The sequence below is a fragment of the Ovis canadensis genome, chromosome 12, assembly GCF_042477335.2.
Source record: "Ovis canadensis isolate MfBH-ARS-UI-01 breed Bighorn chromosome 12, ARS-UI_OviCan_v2, whole genome shotgun sequence".
Lineage (NCBI taxonomy): Eukaryota > Metazoa > Chordata > Mammalia > Artiodactyla > Bovidae > Ovis > Ovis canadensis.
The window spans coordinates 60,418,850-60,440,280 of NC_091256.1; the positions used below are offsets into that span (position 1 = coordinate 60,418,850).

Here is a 21,431-nt window from a genome sequence, read left to right on the forward strand (position 1 = left end):
CTCTGGGTCTGTCAGCTCAGTAAAGGCAGAGGAAGGGCGGGGTGAAGCGCTGACCTGGAGCAGGACGCAGCCCATCCCAGGGTGTCTGGCTGGAGAACCTGCCTCCTCTGTCCAGGCTCAGAGGACCCACCAGGATGCTGGGAGTGGCCCAGCAGTCCTTGGTGGGGAGTGGGAGCCCCGTGTTCACAGCCTGCTCTGGGCCCCCTGGCCCACTGTTTGGGGGACCCCATCCTTAATGTATTTTAGATTCCAAGGGGGATTAAATAAGGAGGTCAATCCTAGACAGACCCTCAAAAGTTGGGGATTCTGGTGTCATCTGCGGGTTATCAGTGGGTCATGGGTTCCTGAGGGAGCCTGTAGGGTCAGGGCCTGGCATGGACTGTACGTCTGTCTGAGTGAAGCAAGTGTGGGTGACGGCAGGGGCCCAGGCCTGAGAGAGCAGCGCAGGGAAACTAGCAATTCCACTGCCCTCGGTCCTGCGATGACCTTTGAGGGCCCGCTGCTCCGATGGGCCGTCCCTCATCTGTCCTCAGGCCTGACTCAGAAGCTCTGGTGATGACCAGTCCGAACCTCGCCAGGGATTGGTCCCCAGGGCTACTGGATGTGCGGGGCAGGCAGCAGAGGCTCTGGAAGCTTAGCTGGTCCAGCGATCTTCGGACAGGCAGGGCCCAGGCTGGGCTGCCCCCAGAATGTCTAAGTCAGTCCCTCTCAATCCGGCACTCATGTCCACCATCGCCGGACGGGCTTTCAAGTCAGCAGCACATGAGTCATCCCCACCAGAGCAGGCTTTACAGACGAGGGAAGTGCCTCTCCTGCAGTTCCGTGACAGCAGCAGGGAGTCTGAAGACTTTTATCAAAATGCAAATTGGACCCCTTTTCCATCTCCCTCCTCAAATGAAGGCAACAAGATTCATGCTTCCCAAGCAGCCTGCCCAGAGTCCTCACTCAGGCCCTCATCCCTGATGTCGTCCTCCTCTTCCTCTTATCCTTCCTCCTTCTCTTCCTCCTCTTCCATCCCCCCAACCTCTCATCCATCATTCACTCTCTCCCATCCACCACAGGGTCCGGACTGAAGTCCATGCCAAACAGCTGCAGGTGGCATTTCCTGGTAGGGTGTTTGGGGCCAGTAAAAGGACAAGATGCTGGAGCCTCTGGGCGGTCATCTCCCGGGGGATTTTCCTCCCAGAGCCACTGGTCAGGCTGGCCCAGGGCAGGACAAGCACCCCAACTTCCACTGCGTCTTCAGGGGAGTCAGCACACTGTCAGGGAGACATGAGCTCATTCTTCAGATCCCAGGGGTGACCTCGTGTCTCTTCTTAGTGCTGTGCTGTGCTTTGTTGCTCAGTCGTGTCTCACTCTTTGTGACCCCTTGGACTGTAGCCCACCAGGCTCCTCTGCCCATGGAATTCTTCACGCAAGAATACTGAAGTGGGTTGCCATGCTGTCCTCCAGGGGATCGTCCCGACCCAGGAATCAAACCTGAGTCTCCTGCATTGCAGGCGGATTCTGTACCACCTGAGCTACCAGGGAAGTTCGGTCTCTTCTTAACGTTGAGTCTAAAGTCAAGCTTTCGATAGAGAGCTTCAGTGGGCCCACAGAGACTCCAGCCACATCCAGGGCGACTTTGGCAGGTGAGCTGGGCCTGCCCTCTGCCTTGGCTCAGGTGCTGCCAAGAGTAACTCTGCTCCTGGGAGGCCCCTGTTCCAGCGCTCCCGGGAGGCCCCTAGTTGTGCAGCTGAGCAACAAAAGGGGACCCCTCAGATCCTGGACAGTCATCACCGTGGGGTCCCTGCTGCAAAGACAGGGGAAGAGAGAAAGCCGAGGGGGCCCGTCTCTAGTTTAGGGGTGTCTGACACCCCAGGACCTACCACCTGTACCAAGGAGTTCCAGAGCTCAGCCCCCACTGACCCTGAGGACCTGAACCTCCAGTCTCCTGGGGTGGTGGGGAGAGAGGATATGGGGCTGCAGCCTGGACCCCTGAGGGTGCCAGTCACCTCTGAAAGCTCAGACTTGAGACTGAAAGAAGGGGCACATGCTCCTTGGGTCCTGGGGTGCTTCACGCACATGAAGCTCATTATGGTCCATCCACGAGCTGTTCCCATGTGACCCAAGTTCCAGGAGCCAAGGCAACTGGAACCTTCTAGAAATACTTTCCTGGGAAGTGCTTTTGTCCCAAAGCACCACCCATGTTGACTCGAGGTATCTGGCCTGGGAGAGACCTCTCCTCCCAGCTTCCTGCTGAGCTGGCCTGATGCCAGGAGGCTATCTGGGGTCTGTGGGGCAAACCTGTGAGCCACTGCAAAGCTCAGAGGCCAGTCTGGAGGCTCCAGAGCTGCAGGCCACATCATCAGCATCATTGCCACTTATGTCCAGCCTGCCCCAGGCTTGGTCCACAAGGTTTTACTTTGGCCCTGAAGGAGGCCAGGGCAGGGGACATGGCCACCTTGCCCAGGCCTGGCCACTGCAGGCCCCACCCTCTTTGGTGAGCGCCGCCCCTCCCCAGAGCCACGCACAGCTCTGTCCCCATGGACCCCAAGGGGCCTCGGAGAACGAAGCAGCCAGGCGTCCTAATCCCTGTCCACCCCCGCCTGGCAGCACTCTCCCAGGCCTCTGCTGCGCGCCAGGCTGAAAGGAAGGCTGATAAATGAGTCTGGAGGGAAACAAGGCTGCTTCTACTTGTAAAAGGTCATTGCGACTTTGTTCTGGGTGAGGGTTTATCTCCGCCGCCACAGGGACAGACAATGCCTCGGGCCTAAATGGCAGAAATCTTAGCTCCACTCCTGAAATGGCTGTGCTGATAAGCCAGAATGGACTTGAGAGAGATCTGAATGGGCAAGGAGGGGATGGAGGTATTTCTGAACATGATTGAACAGGGACGACACAATGGGATGTGCAATTAGACTGGGCATTAGCCCAGGAGGCAGGGACGCAGCCTGAAAGCCAGACAAGGTACTTCCTGCGGCCCACTGGGGGCTGGTGATCCCAGCCCTGCGCTGCCTGGCCAGGAAGAGGGGTGCGCAACTGGGACAGAAGGGCAGGATACGGCACACGCACACCCTGGGCACTGCCCGGGAGGCCGGCTCCTCTCTTCAAGCCACTGCCTGGAGACATGGCGTCATGCGTCGCAGGCAGCCGGGCACACAGGTGAGCAGTGACCAGCATGCTGACTCCTGAGTGATGACAGGGCATCCTCGACTCAGCATCTTCCCACCCCAAGGAGGAGACACCACCACCTACACCCAACGGCTGACTTGAAATATCACCTTTAGGCCATTTTGCTCTCTGTGCTCTAAACAATGTGAAAGCAGGCAGGGGCCACCATGCGCCAGAACGCTGACTCGGGCTGTTCCCGTGGGGCCTCCTGCTGTGCGCCCAGGCTGACCTCTCACACACAAAGGGCGTCCTGGCCTGACCCGACCTCCATCAGAGCAAACCCAGCCGCATCTCAGTGTCCTGTGGGCCCAAGAGAGCGGAGGAAGCACCACGTCAGCCCTGGACAGAGCAGGAGAGGACATCCTGCAGGGGATCTCCAGCGGCCACTGCCCCTCGACGGGCAGGGAGCGGTTGGGTCACCCTGGATTCTGGCTGAGCCGAAGTGGCCTGTGACATGATGAGAGCACATTCCTAACCTGGAGGTGACCAGCCCACAAAAATTCTCACCTCGAGAGAAGCTCTGATAAGCAGGCCTGGCGGGGAGGTCCACACCCTGTCCCATGACCCAGGGAGACCTTTTATGGCCTGCGAGGCCTGGGACATTCATCTGACCAGCAGGGAGGGAGGGAGTGGATGACAGGCTTGCCAAGGCCGTGCTGGGGGTCCACGGGGAGCCGCCCGGCCAGTAGCTGCCCGGGCTCAGAGGGGCTGCCCTCCAGCCTGTTATACTCTATGAAAGGCCACTGCTGGGAAAGTACTTGACATAATCTTTCCGTGTAAATTAGTGATGCTGCAGATGCCCAGTCTCAGCAGGTGGATCCCACCACACGCTTCCTGAAGGCAGGGTCAGCCTGGAGAAGGCAGGGCCACAGGCAGCCCAGGCCAAACCTGAGAGCCACCCTGGCTGGGCCGGCAGTGCAGGTGCAGAGAGAGGAGGCCAAGGGCTATGTCTGGACCACTCCCTGCCTTACTGGTCCCCATTCCCATGGAGATGAGGCCTGGACAGAGTGGTGAGGATAGAGTGCCCATGTGGGCTGGGGGCTGCTCTAACTTCTGGGGAGGGGTCAGGGGGCTGCCCAGTCCGTGGTCTCAGCACATGCTGTCTGCATGTGCTGCGGAGTCAAGAGGCAGGGCTGAAGGAAGCTGCCTGAGGGTCCCTTGCCTGGTCTCTTGCTCCTGTGCCAAACTACCCTATGAGCCTGCGGGACCCCCTTCCCTCTCTAGGGCTTGGACCTCCCACCTGCACGGTGAAGGTGCGAAATGATGATATACCAAGTAATCTCCAGGCATGACATGGACAGTTGGTGTCTGGGCCCTCCCCCCAACCTTGACCATCACTGCAATGCCCTTGGGAGGAGGATCTTGTCACTTGTCAGTTTCCAGGGGGCTACCCAACCAAGGAGAGCATGCTAATGGTTAGCTGTATGGTGGGGGTGGGATCCTTCTGGAGCCCCTTCCCCAGCCTCTGTTGCTGCCCAAAGGTCCTTCTAGAGGACAGTGGGGCAGTCAGGCTGCTCCCGGCTCTGGGGTCCAGTGGTGGTGGGACACACAGGGTGGGTGGGGGGAGTGCAGGTAGATTCAAGTGAAGCCTCTTTCTCTGGGCTTCCACCCATAAATGGAGAACTCCTAGTGCCCCTTCTTCCACTGCTAATTAGAATGCAGATTCCTGGGGACCCCCATCAGGAATTCTAATCCACTAGGTAAGGGTGGGGCTTCCCTGGTAGTTCAGACGGTAAAGAATCTGCCTGCAATTCAAGAGACCTGGGTTTGATCCCTGGGTCAGGAAGAGCCCCTGGAGAAGGAAATGGCAACCCACTCCAATATTCTCACCTGGAGAATTCCAGGGACAGAGGAGCCTGGTGGGCTATAGTCCATTGGGCTGCAAAGAGTCAGACACGACTGAGTGACTCAGACACACACACACACACACACACACACACACAGGTAAGGGTGGGGCCCTGAACCTGCATTTTGAAGGCGTCTGAAGAATTCTCAACACAATCACTTGAGAACAATAGCTTCATGGGATCCAAGCTTGAGGCAAATGGGTGAAAAAGATTTTCTTTCGAATGGGGGGTGGAATCTGGGTTTTGTGCCTCACAGACTGATCTTCTGGGACGGGGTCCCCACAGTTCCTGCTTGAACTGAACACATCTCCCACCAGCCAGGTTCTTGGCACCCTGGGACCATCTCAGAATCCTGGCTCCAGCAAGGCTGAAAGCTGTCTCTGGGATCAGGAGAATTTCACAGTGGGGCACCCAGGGGGTAGGCATTAATGCCTGCCAGTCCCCAGTGCAATCTATGGGGCTGGGGTATGGGATCTAATCACAGACAGAATGAGAATCACAAGCCAGAAAGAGCCTGGCATGGCTGGCATGAGCATACAGCAGACGCCTAGTGAATGCCAGGGCTTCCCTCTTGTCCACGCTCCTGGCCTGGTCAGCCTGCCCCGCCTCACCAGTCCTGTCCAGCACAGGGACCCAGGTGCCTTTGCCATGATCCCTGAATGTGTGACCCCACTTCCCTTAAGGATAAAAGAGAAAGGAGGGGGAGGGGGGACGAAGGGACATAGCGCCAGCAGGAAGGGTGAGCCCGGGTGCCGTGCAAAGACGCCATCCCCCCCATCTTCCCTCCTCTCTCTTCCTTCTGACAACCTGAGGCTAGTCCACATCTCTGGTTCACAAGCAGCCATTCTGGGGTGAGGATGGGCTTGTTGTCACTGGTGTGTATATGTGTGTGTGTGTGCGTGTGTATGTATGTGTGTGTGAGAGAGAGATGCGGACGGTTAAATACCATTTAAGAAGTTGGTATTCATGGACGTCTCTCGAATATGAAAAGAAAATATTTATTTCCTTTTTCGCTTGTGAATCAGAATGCTCTATTTAAAGAAAGTACCCTCTGCTGGACTGTGGCTGAGTTATTACCCCTTAAGGAAATAAAGAAGAACTACCAGGGAGGTATTCTTAGTCATTCTCTGTCCTTTTTCCGAAAATTCCTTATATACCCGTGCCTCGGAGCTGGGCCGAAGATAGTGCAGGGTTTCATGGCATTCTTGGGCTAAAAACGTCTGGACCTGATGTCATGGTGCTTGGGAGAGATGGCAGAGGAGCTGCGCTGGGAGCGGTTCCTGGGGAAACGAGATGGCGCGGGCCTCTGTGTCCCCCACCCCTCTGCCCTGGCGCTCCCAGGCCGCCTCCCACTCGGCCCTGTTCCCACAGGATGGTCCTGTTGTCGAATCCAGGTTCTTATCTGACTGCCCAAGAAGAGGTCCTCAGATCTGTTAAACATCCAGGTGTTGTTTCCACAGGTGTGAACGTTCTTTGAGCTGTGACTTGAGACTTTGGACGCTTTCTCAATATATGTGATGCCTCCTAAACACATTCAGAAAATCACTATGGAAAGAGAAAAGCCCTGCCATGTTTCTAGGCCTAAAATAAACCCCAGACAGCGCAAAAGCAGAGTCAGTGTCGGGGGTGAATTAGCCGGCCAGGCAGAGGAGGGCAGAGTACAGACAGCCTCCAGGCTCCTGGTCCCTGGGGGTGGGATGCGCCCAGGAAGGTCCCAGTGTACATTCTGGTGCTGCGGAGAGAAACGACAGGCAAGGACAGGGACCAAGAACATCACGCCCTGCGAGTGAGGCCGTTGGACTAGCAGGAGGCTCAGTCTTTGGAGCTGAAACCAGTCCTAGCCTCCTGTGCCAGCCTGGCCACAGTACTTTCCTGCACGGCTGGAATTCCAAGCGTAAACACAATTCGGTGGTCTAAGAGTGAAATAAAAAGGAGAAAGGTGCACCCCCCCCCCCGCCGCCGGCCATGTCAGCAAGAGCACACACTGTGACAGCTTTAGGGTGAAGGATGCACAGAAAATGCTGAAGCGTAGTTCCTGCAGGAAATGCGTGTGGAAGAATGTGGAAGCGTGCGTGTGCGTCACAGAGCATGACCGCCTGCACTCGGGCCTCAGGGTGCCTCTGGGACAAGCCAGTCCTTGCAGGAGCATCGCCTGTTGAAGTGTCAGGTTACCCTCAGCGACCCACGGCAAATCGGCCCCCTCACCTGGAACCCCCAGTGGAGATTTCACAGCGGGAGAAGGGTGGTGGTCCTCTCAGAAACGTCTGCTCCGTCAGTGCTCCTAGCTGTCCCCTCCTGCCAGGGCCCCTAACACAGATGCTGCAGGCCTGAAAGGATCCCCCTGTCTCTCTTTCCAGACTGGCTTCTTTCACCTGCATGGCACATTCTAAGTTCCTGGGAGTTTTCACAAACCCAGGGAGGATTGTTGGAACTTCCGGTGCAAAAACCAAGACCGTCCCGGACAGACACACATGGCTGGTCCCTTCTTCTGGCCAAAGTCTGGCATCTCTAGGGGTGGGGTCTGGGCACCTGTATTTCTGATGCTCCAGGGGTTTCGGTATGAGACCCACTGACAGAGATCTCTGCTCTCAGGTCTCAGACGCCCTGGGAACACCTGAAGGACAGTCCTGACCTTCAAGTACCAGCTGTCACATTTTTCTCTGCAAACTTGGCAGCTGGCCGTTGTTCAGTCAGGGCTTGCCCCTCCTCCCAGGCTAGGTGAACCTCCTCTCAGAGTCACCTGGAATGCCGGAAGGGGCTGCTGGGCCCAGCTTTCCTCTCTCGTTGCTCTGGGGCTGCGGGTCCATCCACAGGGCTGGTCAGGGCTGAAAGTGCCCAGATCCTGAGGCTGCTGACGATTCTGGGGTGCAGAGGAGGTTGTCCACTGGCTGAGCAGGAGCTCTGCTTCCACAGGGGCTGCTGGTGATGAAACATCTGCGTGTCCAGACTCGCTGCTGGCCACTGCTGGTGTTTCTCCTGGAGGATGGACATTTCCTTCCTGAATCCTGGGGAATGGCAGTTTTGGCTATGGTGGTGCTCGTGGCCTTGTCCCTCTGGAGGCCAGACAGGAGCCCACAGCTCTGGGAGGTGAAGGCAGAAGTGGGCAGAGCGCCGGGAGGTCAATGCAGGGGGCATGGTGCTGGGAAACTCATGCTTCTGGGGCCACACCAGAGGCATCCAGTTCGTCTAGGCGATGAGTCAAGCACACACATTTGTCTCTAGGCAGCCAGGATTTCTTGTTAGGTCATTACATAGCAGGAACTAGACAGGCTTGAAGCCCATTCCCAGAAGCCTCGAGAACTCTGTCCCAGGGGGAGGTGGATGCTCCATTGTAGCAGGAGTATTGACTTGATGGCCTGAGGGGCAGGGAGCCTGGGGGTGTTTGTGAGTCCATGCTGGCATCTGTGGCCAGCTCAGCAGGAAAGAGGACAGGGTCCTTGAAACCAGAGTGTGAGGGTGTAGGTGCAGAAGAAAGAAGAGGAGGCCTGTTCCCCATGGAGACCAGGGGCTCAGGCTGGGGCCACATGGTTGCAGTCTTGGGGTGCCCACCTGACCCCCAGCCAGGCTTGGGCAGGTGTCAGGGGCCGGGCACAGAGGCCATATCCCCAAGAACACCTGCCCCTCTGTCTGTCTCAGTGAATGTGGCCTCAGCCCTTAGACCCGGAAAAGCATCCTGGGTCCTCGGCTCTCCATACCACATGTTTATGCATGTGTCGCGAGCCTTGGGAAACCCCACCATATTCTGTCCTTGAGATGTTAGAGGCCAAGCTCCCACTGTGTTGACACCCTGAGTCGCAGTGAACAGACACCCCACTGGGCTCCATCGTCTTCCTGCCACTTTGGACCAAAAATAGACCTTTAGCTCCTCCTTAATTTAAGGACACATGGCCCCAGCTTGGAAGAGGAAGCATTATTTTTTCTGAAAATATTGTAGGGGGACCAGTGGGCACAAGCAGAGCTCACTTCCTCAACCCCATGCCCTTCTTCAAGGTCAGGGGTTCTGGATCATCACTCAGGCTCACATTCACAACAGTGTCTCAGAATCTAAGCATGCAGAGCTGCGTACCAGCTCTGGCCTGGAACATCCCTACCTGGCATCTCTGGGTGTTCTGGCAGCCCGTGGTCCGCAGGGGTGGCCAGCAGGTCCTGCCCTCACCAGAGCAGTCCAGGGGGAGTGGAGACCCCAGAGGTGCCGGCTTGGGGACCAGCCACGTGACTGCAGTGCTGGAGAGACAGGCAGCCTTTCCCCAGCAACCCTGGAGCTTCCCACAGTCCCTGGGCCAGACACAGACGTTTGTTGATTGAGCAAATGAACATGTGTATTAATATTCAGGAACCACGGCCAAAAAGATGAGGTAATCCACTCGAGTAAATTCTTCAGATAATTGAAACCCCATCAATTCACGTTAACATTTTCCACCAGCTCCTTAAACAGAGGCAGACATTTTTTTTTTTTTTTTGACAGACGTTGCCTGAGTGTCGGTTACAGGCTGGGCAGCATGCTGGGCACCAGAGAGCCCGCCTTTCTGGGGGAGACAAGCAGAGCGGGGCACTTTCAGTGTGCAAATGGCTCCCATGCCTCCCCTTGGGGGCCTGTGCGGCCGTCCCAACCCGAGCACAGCTGCGGGGCCCCGCCTCAGGGCAGGTGGCACCTCCAAGGAGCGGGTTCCACAGCCGGCTCCCTCGGGCCTGCCACTCGCAGCCATCTCTTAATTAGCAAAATAAATAGCACGATGATAAATGTCATGATTTACTCAACAAATGATCAAAATCATTGTTTTTCAGACCCCGGGGCAATAGAATGCAATCACGAGGTGATTTATTCTGGGAGGGTGAGTGGTGGCTGCGTCAGCGGGCAGGCTGTGTCTGGAGGGGAGGGGCTGGGAGTCCCGGGCAGGGGACCAGACACCTCCCTTTGAGATGGAGCCTGGGGAACCATGTTCCACGCACCCCCACGCTCCTGTCTGTGTCCAAGGACACGGCTGCCAGGTCCAGGTGCACGGAGAACAGAGCTGTTCTTTTCCCCCAAAATGTGGGACTCACTTCCGGCCTCCCTCAGAACACCCAGGGTCAGGGTGGGGGGAATGTTTAGAATCACCAAATATTCCCGACACCAATGTGAAGACAAAGCAGGTGAACAGCAGGAGGATACCCAGCCACGGGGCTAACCCATGCCTTCTTGTTTCGCTTAAGTAAAATTCCTGCACAAGTCAGGATGTTCCTGCTACCTTGACCCTGAAAGGTGCGAGGTCATCCACGCCACCCAGTAGGGACAGCAATGATTTTGTCAGAAGGGTCGAGTCACCAGAAACCTCACCACAGAAAGAAAATGACGCGGGACCCTTGGATTTCAGTTAAGTGAAATGGTCCAGAACAGGAATTCTGTTCTCCCAGTAGAAAGAAAATTGTTTCAGTGAAGTCTCCAGATGACGGTAAGAATCATCAATTTGACCTTGATTTTGAGCCAGTCCCCCGAGGGACACCCACCCCGTGTCTGCAAGGGGATCTCCCTAGATCCTCCTCCCCTGCTGCACCTCCAGACCAGACCCCGTGGGAGCAACCATGCTCTGAGCCGGGCTAAGACACAAGCACCACCCACCGCCCCTCGGGATCCAGAACCATCGGGCTCCTTCTCGGAGCTGCTTTGCCATCTCTGCTAGAAGATGGTCTGTCCATCTTCAGGGACTCAGTGCCATGTAAACTGTAGTCACATCGAGTCACACTGACTGACAGAGCTCCAGTACTGCGGTGACACTGAGTAACAACACATACAAGCTTCAGGACTGGACTGTGGGCCTGCGGGTGCTGTCCCTGGGCCCTGCCGCGACAGGCCTCAGTCTGTCTGGCATCCCCAGCTGGGATGCTCAGACACTGACCCTCTTCTAGTCATCGTCTTTGTTCCCAACCCTGCATGGAGCCGAGCAGACCACAGGCCCAGGGCGGGCATTTGCAGGGTGCAAGGACACAGTCAGCCGCCTCACTTGGGACTCAGGGCTCCTGTGAAGGCCCCTCTGCTGTCCAGAGCCACAGAAGGTCTAGATTCTGGAGCCTGGGTTCTCCACTCCTGGTCTGGGCCCTGTTTGCAGCAGAGTGAAGGCGAGGGCCATGCCTGCCCTTCAAGGGCAGTGATGCCCACTGACAGACACTGTCACCGGGAGGAGGACACAGGAACCAAGTGCCACTGCAGTCTCCTGTTTGGGGACGTAAGTGAGGCTATTTGACTTCCACCCAGAGATCCAGGGAGCTAGAAAGAAACCACTTCAACCTCATGATTTATTTCAGGCCAAAGCAAGTTCACCATGGGTTTCAGGATGCCTGATTCTGCTCTTGGGGCTTGACCATGACTACGGCGATGCCAACAGCTGCTCATGATTGTGTTGGAGGGAACAGGACAGGAGGTCAGGAAGCCCAGAGATGGCCCCAGCACAGGCGGTCAGGCCTGAACTCACCAAGGAGACAAGGTCAGGCAAGTCACACAGTGCATCTGGAACATGACGTGAGGACGTGGACGCAGAGCAAATACCTGCCAGGGCCGGCAGGAAAGGTGGCAGTCAGGTCTCGGCCCCGGAATCAGTCGCAGCCCAGGGTGGGGCAGGAGGCACCTTGGAGGGGAGCAATCCCGCACGTACACGGAGGACAAATAATATCACAAAGTCAACAGGCGCCGGGTAGATAACAGTACGGCCTGTACCAGGCCCGGCACCCAGGGTGGCCGTGATACGGGCCGTTTCTTTAAAATTAGAGCAAACAGAGGCCTGCATCTGAGCCGATGAGAATCAGGTCACTTCAAGGTCATCCATCACGCGACATGCAGGGTTTGTTTACCCTCCAACATCTGAAGCTGTCTCCTAATTCAGTAGTCCAGGTTCTTCTGAGCACATCACACAAACCCCTAAATTCCTCCTGAAAATACCCAGGTGGGAAGTCCAAGACAGGCCATCCTATAGCCCAAGCCACTTATGGGTCACATCATGTGAACACACTCTTCTCGGCCCAGCGAGGGCCACCCTGTGGACCTCTGAAGAGCTTAAGAGGGCCTCACCTCCCAACTCCTCACTTTGCTCCCTCCTTCCTGTTCTGCAGGTGACCCGACCTTGACAGCCACACACATGGAGTCAGCTACCTGGGAACAGCAGGGGACAGACAGGCCGGTTCACACAGTGCAATTATGGCCTCCACCACTCAGCTGTGGTGAATCCTGGCATGCCTGCTCCTTCACCCATCTGGTCAACCCACTGCCCACTCTAAACCTTCCAAGCCATCCACAGAGCTCGGGCTGTCGGCTGGCACCTGGTAGGGGACTTCTGTGTCCCCTGATATCCATACCTCATGTGCTATCACAAACCCACCTGCAGGAGAATCAGGGCATCCAGCATTTGGGGCGCCCCCATATCCTCCCTTGTGAAGGGAATGGGGGTCTCAGGTCTGCAGTACTACCCCCAGCACACAACTAAGCCAGACTCTGTGAGACCTTTTCAGAGGGTTTCAAAAGCTGATGGACCAGACCAGGGGAGATGTTCAAGGGCTGCTGAGGGTCCCCTGAGGGATGCTCAAGGGTCATGCACTGTGCACCTCGAGTCTTCAGGGAACAGTGATGTCCCCAAGAGCAGCCTTCTAGATGGTAAAGACTCGTCAGAGGGCAAAGATGGCCCCTCGCTGACCACAGACCCTGAGAGACACACAGCGTGGGAACTTTTCCAAAGCCAACGAGCAGTTAGGGGAGTCAGCCCTGCCCTGAGCCCCACCACCCTGAACCACTGGCAGGGGACACAGCTGCTGGCCACACAGGGCCCTCTTCCCTCCTTGGATGGCTCTCCCCTTCCTAGCTCTGACCACCATCCAAGCACTTTTGGAAGTGATGAAACACCCAGGAGGAATCTGGGTTGGCACTTGCATTTTCCGTCCAGGCAGGGTCCCTGCCCAAAATACCACTGCACACTGGCTCTGCGGGGCCTGCAGAGAGGCCAGGACCAGAGGGGAGTGTGTGTTCGTGGGGCCCTGGTCCTGAGGAGACCACCTTGAAAGCCCCCTGAACGGGGGCCCAGTGTCCCTCGTGGTCAGAGCAGGATGCTTCCAGAGGAGGGGCCCTTTCATGGCTGTTAACCCCCACCCCCCCACCTAATCAGCCTCCCTCTCCAGGTTACACACAGCCTCCAGGACTGCCGAGCCAGGCCTGGATCATCAGGGAAATCAAAACCACAAGACTCTCCTCTCTGTCCCCGCTAATCTGAGAAGCGGGAGCTCCTCTTTAGGAGCCAGCTGACCCGGGCAGACCAACAGGAGGCCCAGGGTGTGGATGCACCTGGGGCATCTGGGGCAGTGTGGCCACCAGACACGTGCTGCTCTGCTGGGAGTTGGGCCCCCATCTGAGAACTTTCCCGGGAGCAGAGACCTTGTTCTGGGAGACTCCCATTGATCCCCAAAGTCCTGCTGAGATGGCAGCCTTAGCACCTAAGATCCAGACGGGAAGCTTGAGGGGTTTAAGACATGAGCTCATTAAAGACACATTTCCGGGAAGAGAGCGGGTGCGCTAGACGGGGCCGCCCGGCGTCCACTAGGCCTCTGGTGTTTTTGGAGTCGCGTCATGCAAGCCACGGGATAAAATAAGCCTGGGAAATTCAGCACTCTCTGCGACCCAGCCTCCCGCCTCAGGCAGCACCATCAACCCGGCTTTATAAATAGATGGACCGCGAGACAAACGGCTGCCATCAATCACGCGCGCGCGGCAGGGCTCACCTCCCATCCGAAGTCCGCCTCGTTCAGCGTGGCCCGGGGCGCCACCATGTACGGGCCGAACCGCTCCCCTACCTCCATCTTCTTCTTGGCCCAGATGCCCAGGCCGGCTCCGGGGATGGAGGACTCACGGAGCTCGAAGCCCGGGGGGATGCGGATGTCCTCAGGGATGTAGACCGGGGCCTCATAAGGCGAGCCTTCCTTGGGCGTGGGGAAGGGGGACGGCGGCCCCATGGGGATGGGGGACATGATGCTGTCCTCAGTCTCGTCCTCCGCGCTCTCGCCCGCCAGCAGGTCGGGGTCCGGCCCGTACATGTTATTTACAATGTCGCCGTCACCTGGAGGAGACAACAGAGTCAGCCTGTGCAGCTCCGCTTCCCGGGCCCCGAGTTTGGGGACCAGCCGGGACAGGGGACAGAAGAGAAACAGGCCAGCCACCCCCCACTGCCTGGGAGGCGCGGCCTCTGCTAGGGGCTCTCAGGGGGAGGTTCCAGCAACACTTGGGGAACAATGCAGGTCAGCAGAGTTCTCCCCAGGCTCCCAAAGCCCCTGGCAATGGCTGAGGACACACTGGCCCATTCTGCATTAGGGCAGGAGGGACGCCCATGCTCCATGGGATGGGGGTAGTGGGGAACGCAGACACTCTAGGAGGCTCCACTCTGGGGGACTGGTGATGAGGCATTCATTCTGGAACCTGTTTGTGTCTGCAGCCTTGGAATTAGGGAATGGGGCAAGTCCCAAGATCTCAGGGGGACTCAGAACTTGAGCTATGTGAAATTTGGGCTGCTCTGGGAGGGAGGTGGGGTGGGGGTGCGCTGGGGCTGGGGAGGGTTCCTAGAAGCCCCCTGACTACTTAATGGGGCAGATTAGGACAGAGGCCTGCTGAGTCATGGACTTGGGAGCCCTGGGGGCTCCCAGATCATGGGACTGAGCAAAAGAGTCTCCAGCTTGTCTGTCCAGTGTGGCTCTTTCTTTGGGGTTCAACCTAAGAGGCAGCTGTCCCCAGAACAGTGCCGCCTAGAAGTTCACTTGAGGGTGGCCCTGAGGCACACGAAGAGTGGGCGCGGCGAGGGGACAAGGCGAGTGAACTGGTCAAACAGCCAGAAAGCCAGCTTCACTCCTGGCATCAACCTTAGGGTGGCAAACAGGGAGGCCAGGGGTGAGGATCCCACCAGTGTTTACCCCCAGACTCCCCAAGGGGAGCAACACATGAGAGGATCAACAAACGTGGTCCAGACGCACAACAGGCTGCTCATATTAATATAGATGAAGAAGATCGACCTCACGGGGCAACGCAGGCGAGCCTCGCAGGTGTCACACCGAGCGAAGGAGGCCGGACGCAAAAGGCCACGAGTCCTAAGATTCCATTTATGCCAAACGTACGGACAAAAGGCAAACCCATAGAGACAGGACCCGTGATGGTGGGGTGGGGGTGACTGGTTGGTGGGCCTGAAGTCTCCTTTGGGAGATGAAAATGTTTTGGAACCAGACATAGGTGGCGAGTGTGCCCCTGAATTGTACACTTTAAAACGGTCCATTTTCACATGAGGTGGATCTCACTCGTAAGATTAAAAAACTCAGAGAAGAGAGATAGGAGGATGGGGCTGCGGGTGGGAGGCGTGGCAGGCTAGCTGCTCCCCGCTCGGAGCCTGATGACCTCTGATCTGGATGCTTCCGCCCTCCTCTGGGACTTGAAAACCTCAGGAAGGGACCCAAACACTGTAGTCACCCTGGCTCTCGTCTCATGGCCCCCTCCCCGTTCCCTGACATTGGAGGGTGGAAGGGACGTCTCCAGAGAGACGGGAACTTCGGGGTCCTCATGCTGACTCAAACTGATGCACGGGAGAAATAACAAAATGTTTCTTTTCAAAAGAAATCGAAGTCTTAAAAAATGATGGGGATAACATTTATTTAATTTAGCAGCGTTCACAGAAGTAATTATTATGTTTTAAGTGGCCAATGGTTGCTTTTTAACTGACTTGTAGGATCCTTTCAAAAATGTAACATCAGAACGGCAGCTGGTGCGCACCCATCCCAAGGACCCAAGACTGCTGAGGATTGAAAGACCACCCTCAGCGCTTCCTGGGGTGCGTACGCCAAGGTGAATTGGGAGGAGTAATTAACATGCCACCTTATTATGTGACCTGGTGACTGCACAGAGCTCCAGCAGACTTGGGTAGGATACCCCCCCACCCAGGGTCTGATGCCTTTGCGTGCGGCTGGTGAGGAGCCCAGCACCTCGTGTGAAGGCACTGGACAAAAAGGAGGACCTGTTCCTATCCATGCATGTCCATCTCAGGGCTCTTTTTTGTTTTTCTGGGTGGTTTTTCTTATTTTCTGTTTGAATTCTACTTCCCCAAACTCCTCACCTACTGGAGGAAAATCAACGCTTGAAGGGCATGTTTAATTTACTGGCCGAGCAAACAGCTTAGGAGAGAGGGCGGCGTTTCCTGCTGATTAAAGGAAAGCTGTGCATTGCCCGCCTCCCACCCTCTGCGGTCACTGGGGTTAAGTGATTGCCTGGAGCCACCAGGAAAGCCCAGGTCTTGTTCGGCTGCCCCATGGCCAGTGGGGATGGTGGGGAGGCTCTTTTTTTGGACATGGCTGAGAGGAGGTCTAAGGGTGCAGAGAAAACACCTGGAGAATAGGAGATGAACTAAGCCCCTGAGGCCCCTCAGAAAGCAGAAGGCTGCCCGGACGCTGCTGAAGCCTGTGTAGGACGAGCACAGCCTGTCCTCTCCTAAGGTCCCTGAGCAGCAGGGAGGCTGGATGGAAAGGCCTGGAGCCCCGGCCAGGCTGCCCTCAGGACCACCAGCTCCTGGTGGTTGAGGAGCCCCTCGGCCCCGGGCTGGCAGGTATTTCCAGGGAGGGGGTGTCATTGCCCCTGGGCCCTGCCCCCTGCTACCCAGGCCTCTGACCACCGGCACATTCCCAGCCCACGCTCTCTGAAAGGGCCAGAGGCAGTGCCAAGAGCAGGAGCTTTTTACGACCTTGGCATCTAGGCTGGCCGCAGCATGTTATTCACTCGTCAGGGGACCGAGGTCCTTCACTGGGGTTTTGCGGTTGTTTTAGGTTCAGGATTCATGACTGAGTCCATCATTCCCAAAATTTCTCCCGGGAGATCAACCCAAATAATAAAAGCAGAGAGGAGAGGAGAGGAGAGCAGAGGTGGAGGCAGTGACGGGAAGAAGAGGAGAGCCACAGAGGACCCACGGCCACAGCGGTGAAGTCACAGAGCACTTGCCTTGGGGCCGGGTCCCAGCCAGGGAGCCGGGCTCTGGGCAAACTTCATGCTGAAACCCAGTTTGGAGCTCATCTGCCCCTCTCACCCAGATCCCTGAGGACACTCCTCCCCACCCAGAAGCCCCATCCAAATACCAAGCCAAGCCCAGGATTTCAGGTCTGGAGAAAGAGGAGGCCCCCAGTGAGCAAGATTGTGCCCGACTGGCCAGGGCAGAGGGTCCTTCCTGTACCATCCCCACGGGGCTGATGACCCTATCCTGGCCAAACAAGCAGCATCCCAAGTGGAGGGTGATTAGGGTGAAAAGACCCTCGGCCTTTCCCTGATTCTGCAGCTCCAGGCTGGTCATAACCCGGGAATCAGCAGATTTATGCCTTGACCTGCAGCCAGGGGGAGAATGAGGGGGGCTTCTCTGAGTCGATATGATGGGGTGTTTTGTTCTGGTTCCTCCTTCGCTGAATGGCAGGGTTTGGAGGAGAAGCCATGAAACCACACAGGGCGCTGGGAGGCTGTGGGCTGCCCCCTGGAGCCGGGAGTGAGAGAGTGTGTGTGTGAGTGCATACATGTGAGCACATGTGAGTGTGCACATGTGTGACAGCAGTTGTGTGTGTTGAGCGTGTAAAAGGAGGCAATGAATCCTGAGCAGCAGGCCCAAGGCCACCTCACCCAGCGCCCTGCCTTCGCATGGCTCCCGTGGGTGGAAAGGGCATGGCTGCCTCCGCCCAGAGACCTCGAGAAAAAGGGAGGAGAAAGCCCCTCTGCGGGGGCCCCATCTCCCTCCAGCACGGGCTGGGAGGTTCCCGGGGTCCCTGCTGCAGCCCGCTGAGAGGCCAGGTGTCACGCATTTCTCAGGAGAGTGGCCGTTGTTAGAAGATGCTTCTTGAAAACCCAGGGGCTCCCTCCAGTGCAGGAGTGAGCTAAGACCCCACCTTTAAGTGGTTCACTGAGGGGTGCAGACTCCTGGAGGTGAGTGGGGACTAAAGGCAATCAATCGATCTAACCCAATCTGGAGCTTCCTGGAGGCTCTGTGGATCACCTTGGACCCTGAAATCTGACAGAGGTGTCCACGTGGTATCTCAGGAGGTGAGGGGAAGCAGGGAGGCCAGTCCTGAACAGCAAGTGAAGATCAGGGCCCTGAAACTAGCCTAGACTATCCTCCTGACCCCCAGGACAAGGGGTCATGTCGCTCTCCTCCAGAGCCAAGGAGCACAGAGCAGAAGGACCCACACCCCAGCAACATGCTCCCTGTACCCAGGCACCTGGGCCAGGCCTGTCCTGGGGCACCAGGGCCCGGATCCCAGCTCCCAGCCTGGCAGGCTGCCCCCCAACACTGCCTTGGTCCAGCAGGACCTTCTCATTTGGGGTATGCTCACACCACCCCACAGCCACCAGAACAGAGGTGTCAGGAAAAAGGGATGGTGTGCTCAGAGAAAGCCATCTGGGCCTGGCCGTGAGCTCTGCCCACGGTGGCCAGGCCTCACCCCACAAATGCAACAGAGCTTCATCCCTTCCAGCACATGCTATGAGACCCTCCTTTCCTCACCCAAAAGATAAACACCCTCCACACAAACAGTAAGCACAAGCAACACTTTGGGGTAAAACTAAAAATGCACCCAGGTCTGGATTTCCTTTCTGGTTCAATTGTGTCTCACCCTCATCTCTTAGAAGTAGGTGTGTGAACATCACAGGAGGGCAGACTGGCTGCAGAGGCTCCAGCGGGGTGCCCTGAGGGCCCGGCTTGTAGAATGAGGCCGCTTGGCTGGTGGGCCTGAGCACCACTCCCCACAGAGCTTGCCTGTCCAGCATTGATCTTGGGGTCAGTGGGTAAAAAGCAAATTGTCTTCAGCCAACTTGATCCTGACCGGGATCAAGAGGCACCACTGCCCCTACACAGGACAGAAGAGATCCTTATACAAGCGGGGAAAGGAGACCCTGAGACCCCCGTGAGCCAAGCCACCTAGAAAGAGGACTCAGGACACCGCTGTTGTGCCATGCTAGTGGCCAAGCTGGACCCGGAACTCGGTCAGCTCACGGAGCCCTGACGGGGAGGACAGTCCGCAGCAGGCAGACTCCACCCAGGCCCTACGCGGTCACTGCACTGTCAGTCCTCAGCCTTCACTGCTCCCTGTGGACCTGGGCTGCTCGGCCCTGCCCAGTGGGACAAAGCAGGCCAGGCAGCCACCTGCCTCCTGCTTGCAGCCTGAGGTCCTTCCTGCCCTGTGCCACCAGCCAGTTACCCCACAGACCCCAGCCCAGGAGGCCCTCTGTCACCCCACAGACCCCAGGTCTGGAGGCCCATGGTCACTCCAAACACCCCAGCCCCGGAAGCCCCGCCCCTTCTCAGGCCTCAGAGTCAACAGGGCTGCCTCCTGGGTTCATCCTCAGAGGAGGACCCTGTAGCCTGGCCTGGGTTGGCCCCTCTGCCATCAGCCAGCCACCCTGAAAGTGGCCAGGTCCACAGAGCTGACCCCTTCTGCATGTATATTAGAATAACCACACTCTCCCTGGGCAGCAAGGTGACACATGCTGGGGGGTGGTGTGATGGCCAGGCCCAGGCTCTGGTGGCTCCCCCAAAGCTCCTGGCACTCCACTCCTCTCTCCAAGAACACATCTGGGGCTGAAGTTTGTTAGCGACTTCTTCCTCAGCCAGGGACACGCCCAGGTCAGGTCAGGCCCACTCATACACTTTGCAAGGTGCCCCATTCCTGGAGCCCCACCAGGCATAGCACAGACCCTGGGCCGGGAGCTCCCAGCAGTGCTGCGCCCCATGACCTCTGAACCAGACAAATCCACAGAGGACCTTTTGGAAGTTCAGGAGTTCTCCCCACCAGCCTGCACACCAGCAAAGACCTCTCCTGGGTCTCATGGCACTGGGCACAAGGACATGTTGGGACTGGGTGTTGAAAGTGTTAGCCGCTCAGTTGTGTCCGACTCTTTGTGACCCCATGGACTGACTGTCACTCACCAGGCTTCTCTGTTTACAGGATTTCTCAGACAAGAATATTGGTGTGGGTTGCCGTTTCCACAGGATTGAACCCTGGTCTCTCGTATTGTGGGAATATTCTTTACTGTCTGAGCCACTGGGGGACTGGCTGCTGAGGGGCACTTCCTGTGTCACACAGAATGAAGTTGAAGGTAAACTGAACTGAGCTAGAAACTAACCTCAGGTGTAGCCCCTGGTGTGAAGGAGCCCAGGTACATTTAGGAGACAGTGACAGACCCCAAATGTCACTGGAGATAGGACCATATGCCATGGTGTCCAATGAGAGCTCAGGACAAGGGTTCTAGGGAGCTCTGCACCCAGAGCTGCCCAAGGGACACAGACCGGCTGGGATGGCCCCCAGAGTGCTGTCGGAAAGGACAAGTCTGTCTGAAAGGCAAGTCACTGGCAGCGGGGGACACGCCCTCTGAACATCTACACTGCCTGTTGACACCGGGGTACAGAGCAGGGCACCCACAGTGCAAACCTGCAGGTTCCTGACAGGAGCCAGCTGAGTGGGCTGGGCCGGGGGGGAAGGTGAGAAGAAAGATGGACACAGCCTGGATTTGGGGGGCTTTTTGCCCTTCTAGCTCAGGGGTCTCAAAGCAGGGTCCCCAGACCAATGGCACTGGCATCCCACCCCAGGCACTTCTACAGCTGCAATTCCTGGGCCCCCCGGAGACCTGCTCAATCTGAACCTGGGGGGCGGGGGCTGGGCCAGCTGAGTGCGAGAACCACTGTGGAGGCAGTGTGTCTGAAGTGTCCGAATAACTAGAGGGCATCTGGGGAGACATGACTCAGGCCCAGGGAAGCCAGTCTCCTTAAACACTTCAGGAGCTCACCCTGGAGATCTAGACCAGCGCATACCCACACAGCCCATCTCATTCATCCCTGACCCATTTTGTTGTTGTTCACTTGTTAAGTTGTGTCTGACTCTTTGCAACCCCATGGACTGCAGCACTCCAGGTTCCTCTGTCCTACACTATCTCCTGGGTGAGTTTGCTCAAACTCATGTCCATTGAGTCAATTATGCCACCCAACTATCTCATCCTCTGCTGTCCCCCTTCTCCTGCCTTCAATCTTTCCCAGCATCAGGGTCTTTTCCAATGAGTTTGCTCTTTGCATCAGATGGCCAAAGTATTGGAGCTTCCCATTGCAAACAACCAAAACTGTGCCCCTCAGCAGGAGAAGCATGATCATCCCCACATCTCTGTGATCCCGTCCAGACTACACCTGACTGTTTCCATCAGAAGCACTTGAAGGAGGAGAACTCTGTTAAAGCGGCCCATCCTGACAGAGCTCAGTCCATGTCTGGTCCGTTCTACCCCCATGCTCCCCGCCAGGCAGGGCAGGAAGGTGGGGGTTTGCCAAGGGCTTCCCAAGGACAGAGCGAAAGCCTCCCCTTGCCCGGCCTGCATAGTGGCCTCCAGAGGGTCAACCCCAGACCTGGCCGCTCACTTTTATTAATGAGTTTTTT

At 57.1% G+C, this 21,431-nt stretch overlaps 1 protein-coding gene across 4 annotated transcripts in view; it reads right to left on the bottom strand.

The window, feature by feature from the left end:
* PRDM16 (PR/SET domain 16) overlaps positions 1-21,431 on the bottom strand; it is a 338,117-nt gene that overhangs the window by 219,128 nt on the left and 97,558 nt on the right. For all 4 annotated transcript variants that reach the window (XM_069544868.1, XM_069544867.1, XM_069544866.1 and 1 more), the window contains exon 2: positions 13,737-14,071. In XM_069544868.1, the coding sequence (XP_069400969.1) occupies positions 13,737-14,071 (335 nt within the window). The remainder of the gene's footprint in view (positions 1-13,736; positions 14,072-21,431) is intronic.